This window comes from Apteryx mantelli, chromosome 15 (assembly GCF_036417845.1).
Source record: "Apteryx mantelli isolate bAptMan1 chromosome 15, bAptMan1.hap1, whole genome shotgun sequence".
Taxonomy (NCBI): domain Eukaryota; kingdom Metazoa; phylum Chordata; class Aves; order Apterygiformes; family Apterygidae; genus Apteryx; species Apteryx mantelli.
The window spans coordinates 9,886,145-9,903,814 of record NC_089992.1 but is presented as its reverse complement, the minus strand read 5'-3'; the positions used below and the strand labels follow the sequence as shown (position 1 = coordinate 9,903,814).

The 17,670-nt window shown below is 47.7% G+C and overlaps 1 protein-coding gene across 1 annotated transcript; it reads right to left on the bottom strand.

Annotated features, from left to right (window-relative positions):
• Positions 1-3,857: 3,857 nt before the first annotated feature.
• On the bottom strand, positions 3,858-17,218 carry WDR93 (WD repeat domain 93). Its single transcript, XM_067305789.1, has 16 exons — positions 16,955-17,218; positions 15,976-16,171; positions 15,253-15,317; positions 14,322-14,400; positions 13,326-13,453; positions 12,733-12,771; positions 11,585-11,672; positions 10,716-10,893; positions 10,448-10,518; positions 9,931-10,017; positions 9,151-9,282; positions 8,278-8,494; positions 7,523-7,583; positions 6,603-6,759; positions 5,959-6,139; positions 3,858-4,402 (listed from the first exon to the last, which is right to left on the bottom strand). The coding sequence occupies exons 1-16, from the start codon at positions 17,216-17,218 to the stop codon at positions 4,282-4,284; spliced, it is 2,064 nt and encodes a 687-aa protein (XP_067161890.1). The 3' UTR covers positions 3,858-4,281.
• Positions 17,219-17,670: the final 452 nt, after the last annotated feature.

Sequence of the window (17,670 nt, the reverse complement as noted above, 5' to 3'; positions counted from 1 at the left end):
TCTCCCCCCAATCCCAGGGCAACAATAGTTAGATCCTTTGCACACGGGAGAATTGTTGTTTGCTCAGTTGGGCTGATGCAAACTTTCTAACATCTGTGCATCTGAGCTATTCAGTCTGACCAGCTCAACTCCATACAAGCGTTTCACACTCGGCAGCCCAGGCCAGTTTGCCATTCAGATACTATACGTTCCCTCCTGCACAATCAGCAGCCCTGCAGTGACACGAGTCATTCCCCTTCCCCTCCTCTTAAAGGATGGACTCCCCTGGGGCCGAGCCAATGCATGCCACTGCATGGAGGTGTGCGCCTGTGAAGGCCTGGCTCTTGTAATGACAAATCCTCCCCTGCTGCACTACCAGTCTGCTGGGCTACAGCACAGCCCTGTTGCTTGACCTATGAAGGATGTAGGTTTTCACAGCCCAAGTTCTGCTGCCTTCAGCTATGCAGAGTGCCTGTAAATCTGCAGCCAAAACACACATAGCATCACACTAGTAATGATGCAAATCTCTCACCTCTGATGATCTAACATCATCAGTGAGGCTCAAGTAATTTTTCTGTATTTTGGCCTCAAAAACATGGCCAATTTCCTGTTCAAGCCAATGGTCCTTCTCTTGTAAGATCAGATATAAAAGCTGAACCAGGCTCCCCATGCCCCAGGAGAGGCTGCACATAAAATACCATGTCAGGTTCTAGGCAGAGCAACTCCAAGAACAAGGACGAACTCAAAGGGGTTTGCAGAAACCCAAACTTAAACTAGACTGAGATGTCTGGCACAAGCATTAGGGGAGATTAAAAGAGTTACAGTATAGCTTGACTGAACAGCACAACTCTTCAGCTATAGCCTGGACCTGAGGGAAGAGAAACTGTAGCCTGGTACAGGGAACTGGCTTTAGAGGTAATGAGATGACATTAGACTGGACAGTGAGAGCCATCTGAACCATTAGGAATGGGATGCAGTAGCTGGTTCCCGTAGATCTAGATACAAGTTTGTGCTCAGGGACAACCTTTAAAGCACAGCAGGGGAGGAAGCTTGGCCCTGGGTTGCCCCTTCACAACAGTGTGCCCCTACTCTCAGGGCAAACAGAACAAGCACGCTTGCTGGAATCATCCTGCCCTGGTCACTACTGTGTCCCCCAGAGTGCCTTGCAGTGACATTACATGGACCAAATAGGACACGCAGGTCTTTGCAGAGTCCTCCTCAGGATGGGTGCAAGGGGTATGTAGTGAGGCACTATGGGATACAGCTGTTCCAAGATTGGCAATACAGAGGCAAGGAGTGCAGCCCACAGAGCACACCATGCTTCAGCTGTTCAAAGGTCCATGCTCCTTCCAACAGTAAGGATATGGCTTACCCAAACAGCCCTAACCTTTGCTGGCCCTCAGTAGGGGAATGTTATCAGATCAGCTTCTGACTTCCCCTACTTCCAAAGCACAAGCAAGCACACAAAGAGGTAGGATGACATTTGGCTTCTTGCAAAGAATAGCAGATAATTTAGTGAGATTAAAAACCAGCCTCCTCTCCCACAGAAACCATCTCTGCATGGCTGGGCAGTAACCTGGCTCCACTGGAATGATGCTGCTCGAGCGCCTCTCTGTGGATTTTTGAGCTCCTGTTCCTGCACTCACACAATCCTTTTTAATTCACTACTATTTTGTTGTTGTTCCTCTCAATTACAGAGCCAAATTGCTCTTATTATATCCAGGTAGCACCTTTGAGTTCACTGAACTTGTCACTGAGCCAGAACTTGGCCCCGCTGAAACTAACAGTTTCACCTTTTGATGGTGATATTATGATACCTCTCAAGGTCTTTCTATAATTTCCAGCAGCAGCATTAGCTCAAACTGGCTTAGGCCTATGGCTGCCTAGGGCTCACTGAGTGACTAGGAAGGAAAAAAATGGCTGGAAAGGGTATCATCTTTGGAATAAGCAATAAGCCTCTGATCCTCTCCAGAATGGGCTGTGAAGCTCAGCACACAGCTCCATCACCAATGCACATGTCAACATGCTGATCATACCAATTTTTCTGTAGTCCTTCAAAGAAGCAGGAGACAAACGGTCCCCTGCTGAAGTCATGAGTAAAAGCAAAGGCCCTTCATCAGCCTCCTGCAGCTGCTTGTTGTTTTCCTTTCCCTGTGGAGCCTGTCAGCTTCTGGTTATCTTGGCCAAGCACATGATTAGGTTTTTACAGCAAATTCAAACTGCAAACAAACAAGCACATCTTGAGATGAATACACAAACTGGTGGATCCACAGTACATGTAGCTGCTCTAGCAGTTAGAGCATCTCCATCTTTGGAGATATTCAAAAGCTGTCTGGACATGGTCCTGGACAACCCACCCTTAGTAACCTTGCTTGAGTAGGGGGGGTTGGACTAGATGATCTCCAAAGGTCCCTTCCAGCCTCAACAATTCTGTGATTCTGTGAGCAGATCCCATCCTGCCTCTTCTTCAGTTGCTGGACAAGCCCTACTCCTCTTCTGGATGGAAAGCAGATAGGTTAAGATCAAAGCACATAGTTCTCCCAGATCTTTACATTTAGACAAACAGCAAGGATTATACCAAGTGCCATTCAAGGGGCTGTATATTTGTTGTGTTAACTCTCTGCAGCATGGGAAGCAATGCAGGAATAGGAATTCCTGCCCAGAGTAATCCCTTGTGTCCAGTTATGGCAGAAGGTCCATTGTTTCTTAAATCACCACAGTTAGTGCTAAACCAGGTGGCTCAGTTTAAATAGGCATTAAAGGTGGTTTGAGTTAGCCAGCCTGACTTTGCACTGAAGCAGATGGTGAGTGCTCATACAACCCACTATCAATGTACAGAACAATTAGATGAGCTATGGAGTTGTAATCTGTGGCAGATGAAAAGTGATAGCACAAAGGACTGCCATGGCCCACAGAGCCCTTCACAAAGGTAGCAAGTGGAGGGTTTAAATTCAAATAGCTTGTACTTCTCCAGAAGAAATCCAAGCATCTGAAACTATGAAACAAGTGTAATGTTTCTCTTGTTTCCTACCTCTACAACAGACTAGGTTGCCTTCACTTTCCAGAAGATGAGCTGAGACCTCTCATCAAATCTCGATCCAGAGCAAGACAATTTCCTATGAAAAAAATGAAATGGGACATTGGCATAGGAGAGTCTACATAGCTCAAACTGTGCTGAATGCCTGCACTCTGTAGTGATGCTTTGCTGAACCATTGGGAGGACTCACCAGAGGGAGAACTGAGACAAATACAGCTCACCCTTGCCCATAGATGGAAGCAGTCAACACCAGTTCAGTGGCATTGTATTTGGTTCTTCTTCCAGACATGGACGCTTGGCCTTACATTACCCCTGTCTGTTCCTTCTCCTGTGCTGTCTGTAGCTTTTTGGCCTTTGACCAGTGTGCTGGTCATGCTTCTGGACTGTCTTGGCTCAGCACAGCCCATGACTTCTCTGGGCACCCAAGTTTCTGCCCAGCTCCTCAGTGACATCAATACTTGGCTCTGACACTGGTTCTAGCCTAACCTTAATCAGTGAGACTGACTGCCTGTGTCCAGACTATAATTCCTACATAGTCTTGCCCCAAAGCTTCCTACTTTGAAGTCAAAAGAAACAGCTAGACTGAGGAATAGGTTGGATGGGTCCTGACATACTTTGCAGCATCACTGCTGCTTGGCCCTGCTATGCTCTGGGTGATGCCAGCCTCATGACTGACTTGCTGCCTGGTTTAAAAGGACCAGGTCTCTGGCTAAACACAAGTATGCTGCTGCCTGCCCATCTGGGTCAGAGCAGAAGATGAGACACACTGGTGAATGCAAAGACAAAGACAGGGCATCCAAGTCTGGTAAAGTGCCAGTCCTGTGAAGCGCAGGAGACGCACTAGACAAAAAGTTTTATTAAGGAGGGACATTGTAACATACCGTGTTGCTCTGATGCTCCAGGTTTTTGGGAAGACTCAAAAATCCAGTGCAAATCCTTAACTGAACCACATAAGTGTTGGGCCTGCCACCTTGGCGAGAAGCCTTTCCTACCTCAAGACTGTCCCATATGTTGTGTTTGTTTCTGATGAGGAGGAGCTGATCCCTGCTGGAACAGGCTGAGGGTTAGGTAAGAAAAGCAGGGTGCAGATCCTATCGCAGAGCAGCAGGTGTGAGTAGCAGGCAGGGAGCTAGTCCAGACGACAAATTGCTCCAGGCTGGAAAACAGCAGGACTTGCACAGAGTTGGTGTTCAGGTGTCAGTCCTGGGCCATTGGTCTGCAGTACTGTAATAGCAAAGAGCCTAGCCCTCAGGATGTAAGGTTGTCTATGGCTTCTGCTGTCCCCTCACTTTTTCCTCTCTCTCTTTGTCCATGGCAGCTGCATGTGCCTGAAGCCGGCTCCAGCACTCAGGCATCTGATCCCCGAATCCCAGCAGGCTCTGCTGCCTAATAAGGGGAAAAAGAAGGTGTTAGAACAGTCTCTGCCATTGCCTCTGCCATCCCCCTTAATGCTCAAGCAGCCCTAGCCTGGCTCCCCAAGGGTCCCTGGGGCTCACCGCAAATTAAGCGGTTCCAATTTCTTGTGTCTGAAAGGTCCAGCAATTTATTCCATGCTACTCAGCACTAATGTGCTCTTGTCAATGGTGACCTCCATATTTCTCCTTGCCTGTTAGCCTCTGTAGACACAGGTCTCACTGCTGTTGTCTGGTCAGAAGTAGGGCACGTGCTATGGATTGCTAGTAACTCCCTTCTCTGCTTTTAGCTTTCAGTAGCCAGGGAGCAAGGTACCCCTGGAGGTGATGTCTCCACAGTTTTGCTGTTATGAGGTTGACAACAGTCTTGTCCCCAGCTTTATGAGAAGAAAGGACAGAATGGCATAGGATGAAGCTTTTCTGCCCTTAACTAGCCAGCACCACAGGATTTGCCCTAGAAACAAGGGGTTGGTGAAGGCTAGTGGGTAATATGACACTTTGGTCATTCCTGCATCTACCTGCTCCACTTCAAATCGAAGAATTAAAGCCTAGGGATAAGACTGAACAGAACGTCATTGACATGGATCTGGCTTCAGGTTGCCAAAAGAAGTACTTCAAGGAAAAAGTCACCTAATAAGAGATGCCACATTGCCATCTAGTGACAGCATGAACTCAAAGCATCAGCTAGGCACAGATCACACTGCAACCTCGGCAGGAGGGTGCCAGGGGCCTTCTTAAACTGAGAAATCACCAGCACAAGTCTACTTATAAATCAAGCAAATCTAGTACAGGCATACCTCGTTTTATTGTGCTTCACTTTATTGCGCTTTGCAGATATTGCGTTTTTTACAAATTGAAGGTTTGTGGCAACCCTGCGTTGAGCAAGTCTGTTGGTACCATTTTTCCAACAGCATGTGCTCACTTCGTGTCTTTGTAACGTTTTGTACATTTTTTTTTTAGACATAATGCTATTGTACACTTAATAGACTACAGTATAGTGTAAACATAACTTTTATATGCACTGAGAAACCAAAAAATTCATGTGACTTGCTTTTTTGCGATATTCGCTTTATGGTGGTGGTATGGAACCAAACCCACAATATCTCTGAGGTATGCCTGTAATAGAAAGGAGGAACAAGGTGCAAAGAGATCCCAGCTCTGTCTGTCTATGGGCCCAAAAGAAAGGAGGCACTTAAGTGAAGATTATATTCCCTGATGGCCTTGCACAATCTGGGTTGCACAAAAGCATATGAGAACTAGCAGGCTCTCGCTACCTGGAACAACAGGCTTGCCCCATGCATCCTGACCTGAAGCTGCAACTTATTCTGGGACAGACAGAAGGGGGAGGAAGAAGGACCAAGTATTGTGGGCAGCTAGCAGGGATCCAGCTAGCTGAATATCAGCCTTACCCAGACATACATATCTGTGTCAGTGCATAGAAGAACCTAGGGCTCCAGGGTAAGACCTTGCATGAACCTGAGCAACATCTCAACTTATAACTATCCTGATGCACCAGCAGGAAAATCTTACCAATCATGTAAGAAAATATTACATCTCTCAAACCATGGCAGGTCCTGTAAGGATTTGAGAGGCAAATCCATTTCCTTTGGGAAAGACTCCTTCAGCAGGTAAGAGTTGAAGTCAAAAAAGAAGATGGAGCTGTGACTTGCTCTGCTCTGTGCCAACACATCTGCCTGTTGCTGCTTATCTCCTGGACAGAAGAGACAAGAACAGTGGGCTATTTCATCAGGAGTCATCCAATGAAAAGAACAATCAAGGATCAGTGCAGAGCTGAACTCAACGACCTTGTATCCAAAATTATTCCAAGCTCACCAGGAGGGAAAAGAGCAGTCCCCAAGTTGGGGATCTTTCCCAGTCCTGCTCCCCTATATGAATCCTGTCTCAGGCAAGGATGACCAGCAGGCTGCCTTGAGCAGTTCCCTGGAGATCACAACAGGGCTGTGAGCAGAAATGTACCAATATATAAAGGCAAATCAGGCCTGAGCAGTTCCTGTAGCCTCCCAATTAACTCACCAGTCATGCTGCATAAACTGGCACTTCCCCTTCCTAGAAACTTGCCTGCGGAACACACTTGCCAAGAAACACAGCCCAGTCCCCTCTGCCCTCTCACTGCCACTTGACTGCACAATCCCACTTTGCATCTTACTACCCACCTCGAAGGATCAGGCACTGATCTGCAGTATCCACAGTGAACACTGGTTGCCAGGGGGATGCAACAGCATGAGAGGGTGGGGTCTTGAAGTAGCAAATAATGTGTGATGTGGCAGTGTCCATCAGGGACACTGTGCCATCCCAGGAGAAGACCAGGGCCTGAAACAGCAAGTTGACACTTAGAGGGGGATATAAGAAGGGTGAACAGCATTTCCTCAAAAGGGCAGGGAATGGTATCCAGAACTTGATGTCCCTGACTGTGATGTTGTTTCCTTTGCCTGCTCTGTAGCTGTAGGGCCACAGAAGATCAAGAACAGGTTGCGCAGGAAACTTGACCTGGAATTGCTGCAGGTTGTGGTTGGGATTGGGATGGGCAAGTTATAGCTGAACTAGATCCAGCCTTCTGCACTGACTGGCTCTGGCAAGGGGGTTTTAGTCCTTTTCCTCCCATGCCAGAAAATTTTCTGAAGCCATTTGAAACGTCTGACTGGAGTTGAGTTTTCAGCTTCTCTTCACCATGAAGCTCTCTCATATTTGACCCTGACACCTGAAGTTTCATTACTGGACCCTCATCTTTGCACTTGGACCTATCCACCTGCAGGAGGGCCTCCAGTGTCTCCCACCTCAGCAACCATTAGAGGACACCGATGCAAGTGGAGACTGAATTAGATCATAGAAGAGAAATCCTTTGGGAGTTACCACATGCAAACAGACTCGTAACTGTGGCTGGAAGCCCTTGAGGAGAAAATGGAGGCTGGAAAAGGACGTGGGGGCTGTACTATATCTGCTTGCCCTGTTCTTAATCTTCTAGACACTCAGTTACAGTCATTACTGGAAATAGGACCCTGGGCCAGATGGACCCATGCTCTCACCCAGTTTAGCTCTTCTTATGCTCTTAAGGGAGGCTGGCAGCAATACTTACTGTGCTGGGGAAGGCCAGGACAGGTGCCACTGTACTGATGGCAAGTTTTGGATCCTCAGGTCTGTAAAAGAGACTCAAGCTAATGGCACTGTTTCATGTAGACCTGGCATGTCACTGAGACACTGTAATAATGACAATGGCAGTGTCTGGCACAGGGGCTGGCACGAGGTTCAACCAAGCCACTTCCTTATGGAGACAGGGCCTGCTCCCCCTCAGAAGCAGTGACCCCCAAAGCCTGTCCCTGTGCATAACTGCCTAGGAACTAGATAGGAGGTGCAAATCCCCTGTCTGCCATAGAGGCATAAAGCCATAGTTCCCAGAGCAGCAGCAGATTCCCCAGAGCCGGCCCTTCTCAAAGCAAGGGGATGAGTGAACAGAAATTTGATAGAAAGATGACAGGAAAAGCCTATTCTGACTTGCAGGTGCAAGCTATTCTGGCAAGAAGAGAAGAGAGAACAAAAAGGTGTCCTGGATAGCTGGTAGGGGTCTGGCAGGGGTCCAGAGCAGTGGTATGAGCCTGTGTCCTAATGCATAGGAGAACCCAGGAACACCCTTAACTTTGGCACAGCCATTAGATTTCAGCACTAGGACTGACCACTAGTAAAGCCATGCTTGTTGCTGCATGGCAGAGATACCTGGGCAAATGTAGCAGGGGAGTTTTCCACCCCATGGAGATTTGGGGATCCTTGCTGGCCCTGACCACTATACTACACAGTTTCTTTGGCTGGAGTGAGGGCTACGAGAGTCAACCTCACCTGTCTGCCAGGAGCATGATGCTGGACTTCCCAGCCCTGGGTGCTCTCACCAGGTAGAGAGACCCATCCGTACACAGCACTAGAAGCTGCACAATGGGATAGGCAGGATCTGTACCAAGGTAAGGTGTCTGGTCACTGGCAGCTGCAGCACTCTGCAGGAAGTGCACACTACGGATGACATGTTCCTCTGGAAGGGCAGTCACAGTCAGTGGGTATCCTGAGGATGCAGAAGAAAGAATAAAAAAAAAAACAAAAAAAACCCAAGGCAGTAGTTTGGGAAGAAAAGAACAGGCAGTTTATCCAAGGAAAGCTTCACCAGGGATGTGGAACCTTTATAGGCTTAGCCAGGACCCAGAAAGGTCCTGCACTTCTCTGGCTACAGTGCAGTTAGAAGCCTTCTCAGCTTCCTCCCAGGAACCTCAGGGGATTTGATTTGGTCTATGGCCTGCTCAGTCCTGATGGAAAGGGAAGATTCTTCTGCCAGGAGAACCCCTGCATGGGCAGGGTGACACTAGCATTGATGGCAGCGTGGACTGTGACGCCATATCTCAAAGATGACCTGAGGCTGCAGTTGGAAAGAAGTAACTGTCCCACAGCCTCAGGATGAGACAGGAGTCAGTCCTCACTGAACAGCAGTTCATAGGTCCTGCACTGCTGTGAATGGGAATGGTTCTGTCAGGGCTAGGACAGTCATGTTGCCATGATGGCAACAGCTGGCCAAGCATCCTGTGAACAAATAAGTCTGAAGACTTGGAAGATTTGTTTGTAAACTGATTGGCAATCCCCTGTTCACACTCACTCATAGCCTCAAACTCCTAGAGAAGGGAGCAATCTACTGTGATCCCAATGGACAGGACCAAAGCACAAGCTCACCTAGGTGTTGATCCCAAATAGTTATTGTTGCATCTTCACATGCCAGTGCCAGGTACCTGCAGCAGGAACTGACAGCTGAGCATGCAACTGGAGCTGCACACGGCCATACAACATCAGGCTTCAGATCAGCATCTAAACAGCAGGACAGGAGAAGGCTTGACTGTAAGAAGACAGTGTTCTCTCATTGTGGCAGCTTCCTGTTTCCCAGTACAGCACACACCATCCTGGGGTCTCCTACTAGGCTGGCTTCATTGAAGATAGTGCCAGCACACAAAGCATGGAGCCCTGCAGTCAGAATGCAAGCCTAACCCACAAGATACAGGGCAGCTCTCCTCCCTGATTCCTTGAATCATTAAGATCTGTCTGACTGACAATTACTGGCCTCTGAGTATCCCCACAGAGTGCCCTGCTAGGGAAAGCAAGACTCCACCTACACTGTTAAACTTATGGCCAACCCCTTCCAGCCTCTACACTATATCTACTTAAGGTAATAGCCCCCTCTAGTCTGGGCCTGGTTCCCCTCCCTCCCACCAGCTTGTGGGCACTGTGTTGCAGTGAATGACTAAATCTAAAAGCTAAGGAAAATTCACAAAAGCCTGCCGGGGAAAAAGGAAGATCCCCTCCTATACACACAGCTATGAAAAGGGCAGATTAACAGTAGCAGGTGATGCTGGGTGAGACCTTTGTGAGCAGCTGGGAACTTCCCTGCCACACTGGTTAACGTGGAAGCCTCTGGTCACAAGTTTGCAAAACAAGCCCTGTTTGGTTCCTTCTGCTTACCTACTTTCTCCTTGAGTGGACGGTTAAGCGAATACAAGCAGAGATTGTGACTTCCATCCCAGTGCACACTGATGCCAGCTGGAACAGCTGGAAATGGGGAGGGCATAACAAAAAAGGAGATCAGGGGACACAGGCAGCAATCCAGCAACTCCAAAACCCCATTAGGAAATACTGGGAGGAGATCTCAGCGTATGGGAGCTCTCAAGGTTTCCCTGACAGGACTTATCTGAACTCTGCTCACACAGAACCTAAAATACGAACAACCCCCCCCTTTGTTAGTGACTTTTTCCTTGCCTATGTGCCCCCTCCTCTTTTTACTATGGAGCTAAGTTTGTTTGACTGCACACTGGTGACTGACTTGCATATGAGGGCTGGCATTTTTATCCAGGCTTATGTCCTTGAAGATAGAATATATTTAGCCAAACCAAGCCAGAGCCATTAAGCTATAACTGAAGCTCAGTGCTATGCAGCAACGAGTTTCACAGGTTAACACCTTCTTCCTACCCATTTGGATTACCTGGCTGTAGTTTTATTTCAGGTCCCACCTGTAGGATCCGGCTAGGTGGGAGAAAATGAAAGGTAGCATGTCTGAAAAGAGAAATAAGAAATATATGCAAAAGAAAGGCCTTCATAACTAGACCAGCAGGACCTGGAATGGCTCTGGCCCTGCCCTGAAGCCTTGGGATGAAGGAGGGAGATCTAAGACAGAGGTTTGAATTTACACTTGGAAAGTGCCCTGTGTTGAAATCTCATAGATTAAAATGCTGGTTGGGGCTCCCACTCACCTGGTGATCTCATCCTTGCTCTCACCCTCTGCCTCCAGATACTCCTGATAAGTGCTGCAGAAGATTGCCTCCTGCTGCTCCCACTGGGAATCCTTGATCAGATGATTGTGCCCCAAGCCAAATACGCTGCCATCATCCACTTTCATCAAGGCATCCAAAGGGCTTTTAAAAATACTTCCTGAATTGAGAACACAAATGAAAGAGGCACAGCCTGGGGAGAAGCAGACACCACGGAGACATGGGAGAGCCCAGAGGCAATTCTACTATCTCAGCTTCAGGGTGGCATTGTCTTGAAGAGGGCCACATTTCATTTTACTGGTAGAAATGTTTCAACATTAACAACGTTCTGTGGAACCTTCTGTATCACTAGCCCATTTTCCAGTTATTTGAAGGCAGGGATTAGGGCAAATCACCTGAGGATCCAGCTCACCTTGCCTTTCTGTGGCATTCTCCCTGACAGCATCCTCAGCACAAGGTCTACTCCCTCCCCATTTTCCTCTCTAAAGCGTCAGCATGTTCCAGGAATCCAGGAGTCTGAGAGAAGAACTGGTATTGCTGTCAGACTGCTAGGATCTAGGAGACAAACAGTCCGCTCCCTCTCTGGTGGCAATGAAGCCGAGGCTGTATGAAATCCACTGCCAGGCACACTAAAGTATTTTGGGCTAACAGGGATGGCACATCATGTGGTGGCTGGGTAACAAACAATTCCCACTACAGGATTATAGGTAACTACAGAGACGGGGCAGAAAAGGGCCAGGAAGCACATTACTGAAACTTTCTGAACTATTCTGTTTTATAGATGTAAAGGGCATGATTCCTTTGCCACCTGAAAGAGGCTGCAGGGTGAGCATGCAGAAACAGTCCCTGACCTGTAATAGGTTTCGGTGGCTTGACTTTCAGCAGCAATACCGGGGAACTCAGCTTTGCATCAGCTTTATTTGCAGACACAGGAGACTCCTGCAATAGAGAAAGAGTCAGCCTGAGAACTGGCTTTCCAGTAGCTGTGTTGTGCCCTATGCTGAAAGTTTTCACCTGTCAGAAGTTCCTGTGAATCAAATGTTTCCTGAAGTAGGATGTTCCCATCTCCTCAGATGGGGCAATACTGCTGGAAAAGGAGCTGGCAGTTTCAGGGAGAAGCAGCAGAAATGCTAGTCCTGGGACCAAAGGAACTTCCTTGAAAGCCTGTCTTGGGAGAGGCAATGTGTCCCAATAACATGGGACAATGCAAAGCTTGGCTTACACTGCCTAGGAGATACTGGTTTTAGTCTCATTCTTCAGGCCAAAACACAGAAGCTTGAGGGAAGTCACTACTTCCCCAACAAAACTACAAAGGCTCCCCTTCTCACACACTTTGTGCTCTACATATGCTCCACTTCAGATCTCCCTGATCTCCCAAATGCCTCTTGTTGTAGCACAGGCCTGGGTGGGGCACAGGAAGGCTTTAGTCCTTGGGCAGGGGCAGGGGAGGACTAAGGGTTGCAGAGTGTTGTAGAATACATGAACCAGATTTGACTTCAAAGGGTCCAGGGCAGTAGATCACTTGTGTGCCTGGCCGGGACTGGATAATCCTACCAGGGGACCTGTACTGGTGTCCCCTCCCCACACCCACACACTGACACCAGGGACTTGGCTAAACGAGAAGGGTCAGGCTAAGCAGTGCAGCATGGCTGAGAAGGAAGAGGCAGGAACTTGGATACTTTATATGAGCACAGGAGATCAGCAAAGAGGGAAGGCCTGGGTGTTTGTTTACTTTTGGCTTGGCCAATTTAAGGGGGATTTGACTGGCACAGAGACAGGGCTGAGTAGCAACTCCCTCTTAAATTCCCAGGAAAGTCTGCTAAAGAAAGGAAGAACTGAGACAGATGTTATAGAGGGTTAACTGGAGGTGCAAGACAGACAGTGCCTGTGTGTTGAGAGATGATCTGGCCGGGTGAAAGTGATGGGGGAGAGGGTTAAGTACTGATTCAGTATTTAAAATTCCCCATAGCAGCTCAGGACATTCATTGAGGCCAGTTACCATCTCTGCAGAACGCTCTCCATACAGCTCCAGACTTTTCTGCCAAAAAAACAGAAGAGGGCAGTGGTTAATTCTAACAGGCTGACTGAGGGTGGGCAGAGACCCTACCCTGCTCAAGTGGATTCAGCTACAACCACAACAGGCTCCTCTTGTGCCAGGACCAGACTCCCGAGTGGAGATATCAGGCCTGATTCTCAACTCGGCTCTTTCACCCTCCCCTAGTAACATAAGAAGGAAGGCAGAAGCCCTGTGGGAATACCCGCAGAGAGGGCCTCAGATGGGGCAATACTGCTGGGAAAGGAGCTGGCTGTTTCAGGGAGGGACAGCAGAAGAGCTAGCCCCAGGACCAAAGGAACCTCCTTGGAAAGCCTGTCTTGGGAGAGGCAACATGTCCCAATAAACATGAAGCCCTTGTGAAATGTGGGATGGGCAGCTGTAGAAACTGCAGAAACACACGCTACCCCCCTGGGCTGACAGACTTGTTCAGCCTGAATCTTGCTGTCACTGTCTGCAGGAGCAAGGGATGAAGAAAGACCTGTAAGCAAAAGGGTACAAGAGAAAACAGCACAGTGGAAAACAGAACTATTTTGTACCATAGATGCCTGGCTTGACCTCCTCTCCCTGAAAGCCAAACCTGCTGCAGCTCCTGGGCTATTTTCTCTCTCCTTCAGCCAGGAATCCTTAGGCAATCGGTAGATCTCCAGCCAAGCTTCTGTTTTGCCTGCATTTGGAAACTGTGTTGAGTAATTGGAAATAAGGAGGAAAGGTCTTTCAGGCAAGCAGCTCTTGCATCCTTAAGACAAGATTTGTGTTCCTTTTGAAATATAAAATCCCTTTGCTCTCCATGCAGCCCACATCTCCTCCCACTTAAGGTTTCACATGCTAGAATCCAAGACTGACATCACAGCCTCCAGCTCAGCCGCTTGCAGTCCAATATCCATGGACCTCAAATAAATTCCATGGAGTGACTTTGTCAGAGAATTTGACCTATAGACACTGATGTAAGGTAGAAAGTGACCTCACACTTACTCTCTGTGGATGCTACATATCTCAGTCTCAGCGCATGGCCAGGCAGGTTCCAACAAACGTGGGGTCTAGAAAATCTACTAGCAGCAAACGGGCTGACAAAGGCAGCTGCCCTGAAACAGAAGAGTACTACAGCAAGGAGAGTTTGTTGCTGTGTTTTTAGAGACTGTGTCTATGCTCTCTGGCTTGTGTCTGCAGAGAAAGTTCCTCAGGTCTGTATATTTCCAGTGTAAAAGTGAGTCCTTGTGAATCAGATGAAGAACTGAGGCTGGTACTTCTAGAAAGAGGAAAACCTGCTTTCACTGAGCCTTCTGGGAGCCTTGAGAATTGCACTGTCCAGTTCCAGTCAGCTGACTTGGGATCAGTGCTGATCCATACCAGGTGTTTTGGAAAGGACAGGGAGTGGCAGCAGTCGCCCTCTAAGCTGGAGGAAAGGATTAGGTGGTTTAGGAATAGGATCCCTGGGAACCCAGAACACACACAATATTTTTAAAACGTCAGCTGCTGGCCCCTCCGCTAGAATGCAACAGCTGTGATCCAATACACCAGGCTCCTGCACTTGCCTTGCAGCAGGACTCCTGCGTAATCACCTCCCTGAGAAAGCACCACCTCCACACAAGTACTTCGCTTGCTGATATCCTCCTGCCAAAGAAAAGAGGGCTGGCATCAGAGCAGGGTTACTGATTTAGAGAGCTGCATGACTTTAAACAGTTCTCAGATGGGTGAAGGCAAGACAGACTGCTGGGAGAACAGGACTAACTATCCCGTGTGCAGTACATAGGCATGGGAGCAGGGAGATAAGGAAAGTGCCCTGTGCCTAGGGTTTTGTTTTTCAAGTTTGCCCTGAGTTGGCAGGAAAGTCTAGTGGCCAGCAATGCTACTTGTGTGCCCTATGCAAGTGTCTCAGAGGTGCTTAGTGCAGGTCCTGCCTCAGGTTGTCCTTCAAAAGGGCATGGAAGCTTCAGCAGATGCAGAACTGCATAATGGAGAAAGATAAGTGGGAAGTATTTAGTGCTCTGGCTTGATCCCAGAAAAGGGCAAAGAAAAAGCAGACACCAGAAGAATTTAACACCAGACAAGGCCTTGGAGACTGGGAAAGGGATTTACACTTTGATTTATACTTACTTACTTTACACTTTTTGATTTACACTTTGTGTTCTTAGAGGAGTGCCATCAGCTCTGGAAATCACTTCCCTGAATAAAGGAAGACTCATTCCATTGGGTCACAAACGACAGCACTCAGGGACCTCCAGGAGGTACTTTTGCTGCAATATAACTCTAGGATGCCTGCATTCAGAGACGACTTTGGCAATAACATGGGGTGTATGTCACATAGTCACACTGCCTGTGCTCTCCTGGCTCAGTGAATGGCTCTCTGGTATTGTAGTGCTGCTGTGCCCATACCAGAGTATTTCTGGAGGGCAATTAGTACTCATCATGACTGGCTACTCAGCAGTTTTTGCCCAGTGTCTATGGAATTAACTCACTACTTACCTCCTCATTTAAGTTTTTAATGAGTAGGAAGCTGTCCTTGTGAAAGCAGAAGAGCCAGACAAGCCCTGAAAGAGAAATACAGAGATAAGCAGTAGTAAAAGGAAAGTGAACAGACAGTAGCCAAGCTCTTGGGAGATGGCCGTGACAATGTGTACAGGAGAGTGAACAGGACTACATATTTTCCTGGGCTCAAGGAGGAATGTCCCCTTGCTTCCAGCACTGAACTTCCACTGCCTTCCTTATATCAGCATTGGCAAACAGTTGGCCATACACAGAGACAGACCAGCCAGTTTGAAAAGTATTTCCACCAAAAAATGATAGCTTTCAGATGAATCAACAAACTAACCTGATTTATCATAGGGCTGTGCAAGTACAGATGCTGAAACAAAGAGCAAGCAGCAACCCATGGCTAGAAATACTTTGTCTGGTCCAAGGTATTGCTAAAGTTTACTGCACCTCAGCTTCAGCTCTGCACCCGCCCCTGCTGTTCCAGAGAGAAGGACAGCAAGCCCACACCCTTCACTAATCCCAAGGCCCTAGGGTCATGGGATCACCCTACAACCTATTATCTAATGCCCTTCCTCATAAAGCCTTCTAAGAAACCTGTCAGTCACACTTACATTCCTCCTAATTTAGTACTTTTCGGTAAAGTAGCTGCCAACTCTTCTGCCCCAAAGCACAGCTGTCCCCTAGGTAGCTCAAGGAAATCAAAGTCACACTAACCCATTTCATCCACAGCAAGCAGGGCATGGTGCTCATTCCCTAAGTCCGAGGCACGGATGGCACAAACCTCTGTCCTGGCTGCATCCCAAGCACAGATCTGCTTACAGTCAGGCACCTGGAAGACAGCCAGACCCACAGACAGCCCAACAAAGATGTATTTTCCAGAGATTGCAAGGCAGTTGGCTCTTCCTGTCACCTACCAAGAAAAGGAAGAGATGAGTGTACCTAGCCACTTCCCCAGTGGGGGATGCATCAGCCACACTCCTAACCTTTCACTAACAGTAAACAGTGATTTACTCTACAAGGGAAAAAATTTTGCATAAACTTTCATCAGAAGAGCACTGGGGAAGTGGTTGAGGGTGAAGGTGTCTCATCTCCCATCACAGAGATTGGTCTGTGTCAGGAATGAGAAAGTCTGCTCCCACCCTTCCCCTTCTGATAAACAGAAGGGGCTTCAAGGGCCAACAACGTGCAAGAGGATGCTGAGCATTTGAGGCAAATGCAGAATGCTAGCAGACATGCTCTGCCTCCTGGATACCTGCCTTCCAGATACCTCTGCAGACAGATGGAGAAGGCAGTGCAGCCCTTCTGCCCGGAAGACCCCCACAAGACCCCAAAGTAGCCGCTTTCTGCTGCCAGGTATCATCATGACACAAAGCTGAGCTTGTCCATTTACATGCTACTGATTAATTACCTTCTCCTCAGCAAACAAGGGTGGAGCTAGCCTGAGAAGCAGAAGGCGAATTTAGTACTGTTTAATATCTGCTTCTCTCTTTTCAGAGAGGTGTGATAGATGGGTGGGAAGCAAAACCTGTCAAACGAGCTTGGAAGCTGCAGCCTTTTGAAATGAATCAGGTGAGACGGCAGTGGATACTGAGGAAGGTGATGAAGGGAAGGATGTAAAAATCAACTGAATGGATATTCTCAAGAAAAACTGCTAAGGTAATTAGTGCCGTCTCTGCTGCGAGGGACTCTTTACCTGGAATTCAGCTGTGGGAAAGCATTTTGTGGCCTGGACTTTCACTTTTTGCGCTTCTTGGAGTGTCTCTCTTCTTTCAATGATTTCCATAGCATTCTCAAACACCAGCATCACCAGTTTGTTGATCATCCTGAAAGGCTGAGGCAACACATCAAGCATTTGATCGGGATCCTGCAGGAAGAAGTTTTCCTCATCATCCTTTAACCAGTCCTTTTCAGATGGTGGAGGAATCTCCAAAGGATGCTTCCGGATATACACTGGCATCTTTCTGCCTTTCCAGATGCAGAACACACCACAGATGCAGTAATCACAGTAGATGCAGAAGACCAAGGAATCGAGCAATATCTACATTCATGAGGTAATGGAAAAAAAAACGGTTAATGATTTCTAAAAGGGAAGCAGGTTTCCTTTCTGTATATGCAGTCAGAGCAAACCTGTTTTATATAGCTCTTTTCTACTTCCACTTCTATTACTCATGTTTTTGCCCTGCTCTGGGAATATTGCTACCCAGATACCTGTAGGCTAAACACCCAGGTGAAAAGGTAAGTGTAAAAGTTCAGGTGCAAGTTTGTATACAATTTAGGACAAAATATTTGTAAGCATGGGCTTGCTCTTCATTAAAAGGCTTATTCAGCCTGGATTAAAATCAAAAAAATTAATTTTGAAAACAGGCAATTTCACCATAAGTTAGGCTGCATTTTCAAGCCATTGGGCCC

What these genes read in the sequence shown, in the direction of transcription:
- WDR93 (XM_067305789.1), bottom strand. Translation starts at nt 17,218, where the DNA reads ATGCCAGTGTATATCCGGAAGCATCCTTTGGAGATTCCTCCACCATCT. An exon ending in GCCACCGAAACCTATTACAG is followed by an intron (nt 10,894 to 11,584) that starts GTCAGGGACTGT and finishes TTCTCAATTCAG; the next exon opens with GAAGTATTTTTAAAAGCCCT. An exon ending in AGCAAGGATGAGATCACCAG is followed by an intron (nt 10,519 to 10,715) that starts GTGAGTGGGAGC and finishes TTCTCTTTTCAG; the next exon opens with ACATGCTACCTTTCATTTTC.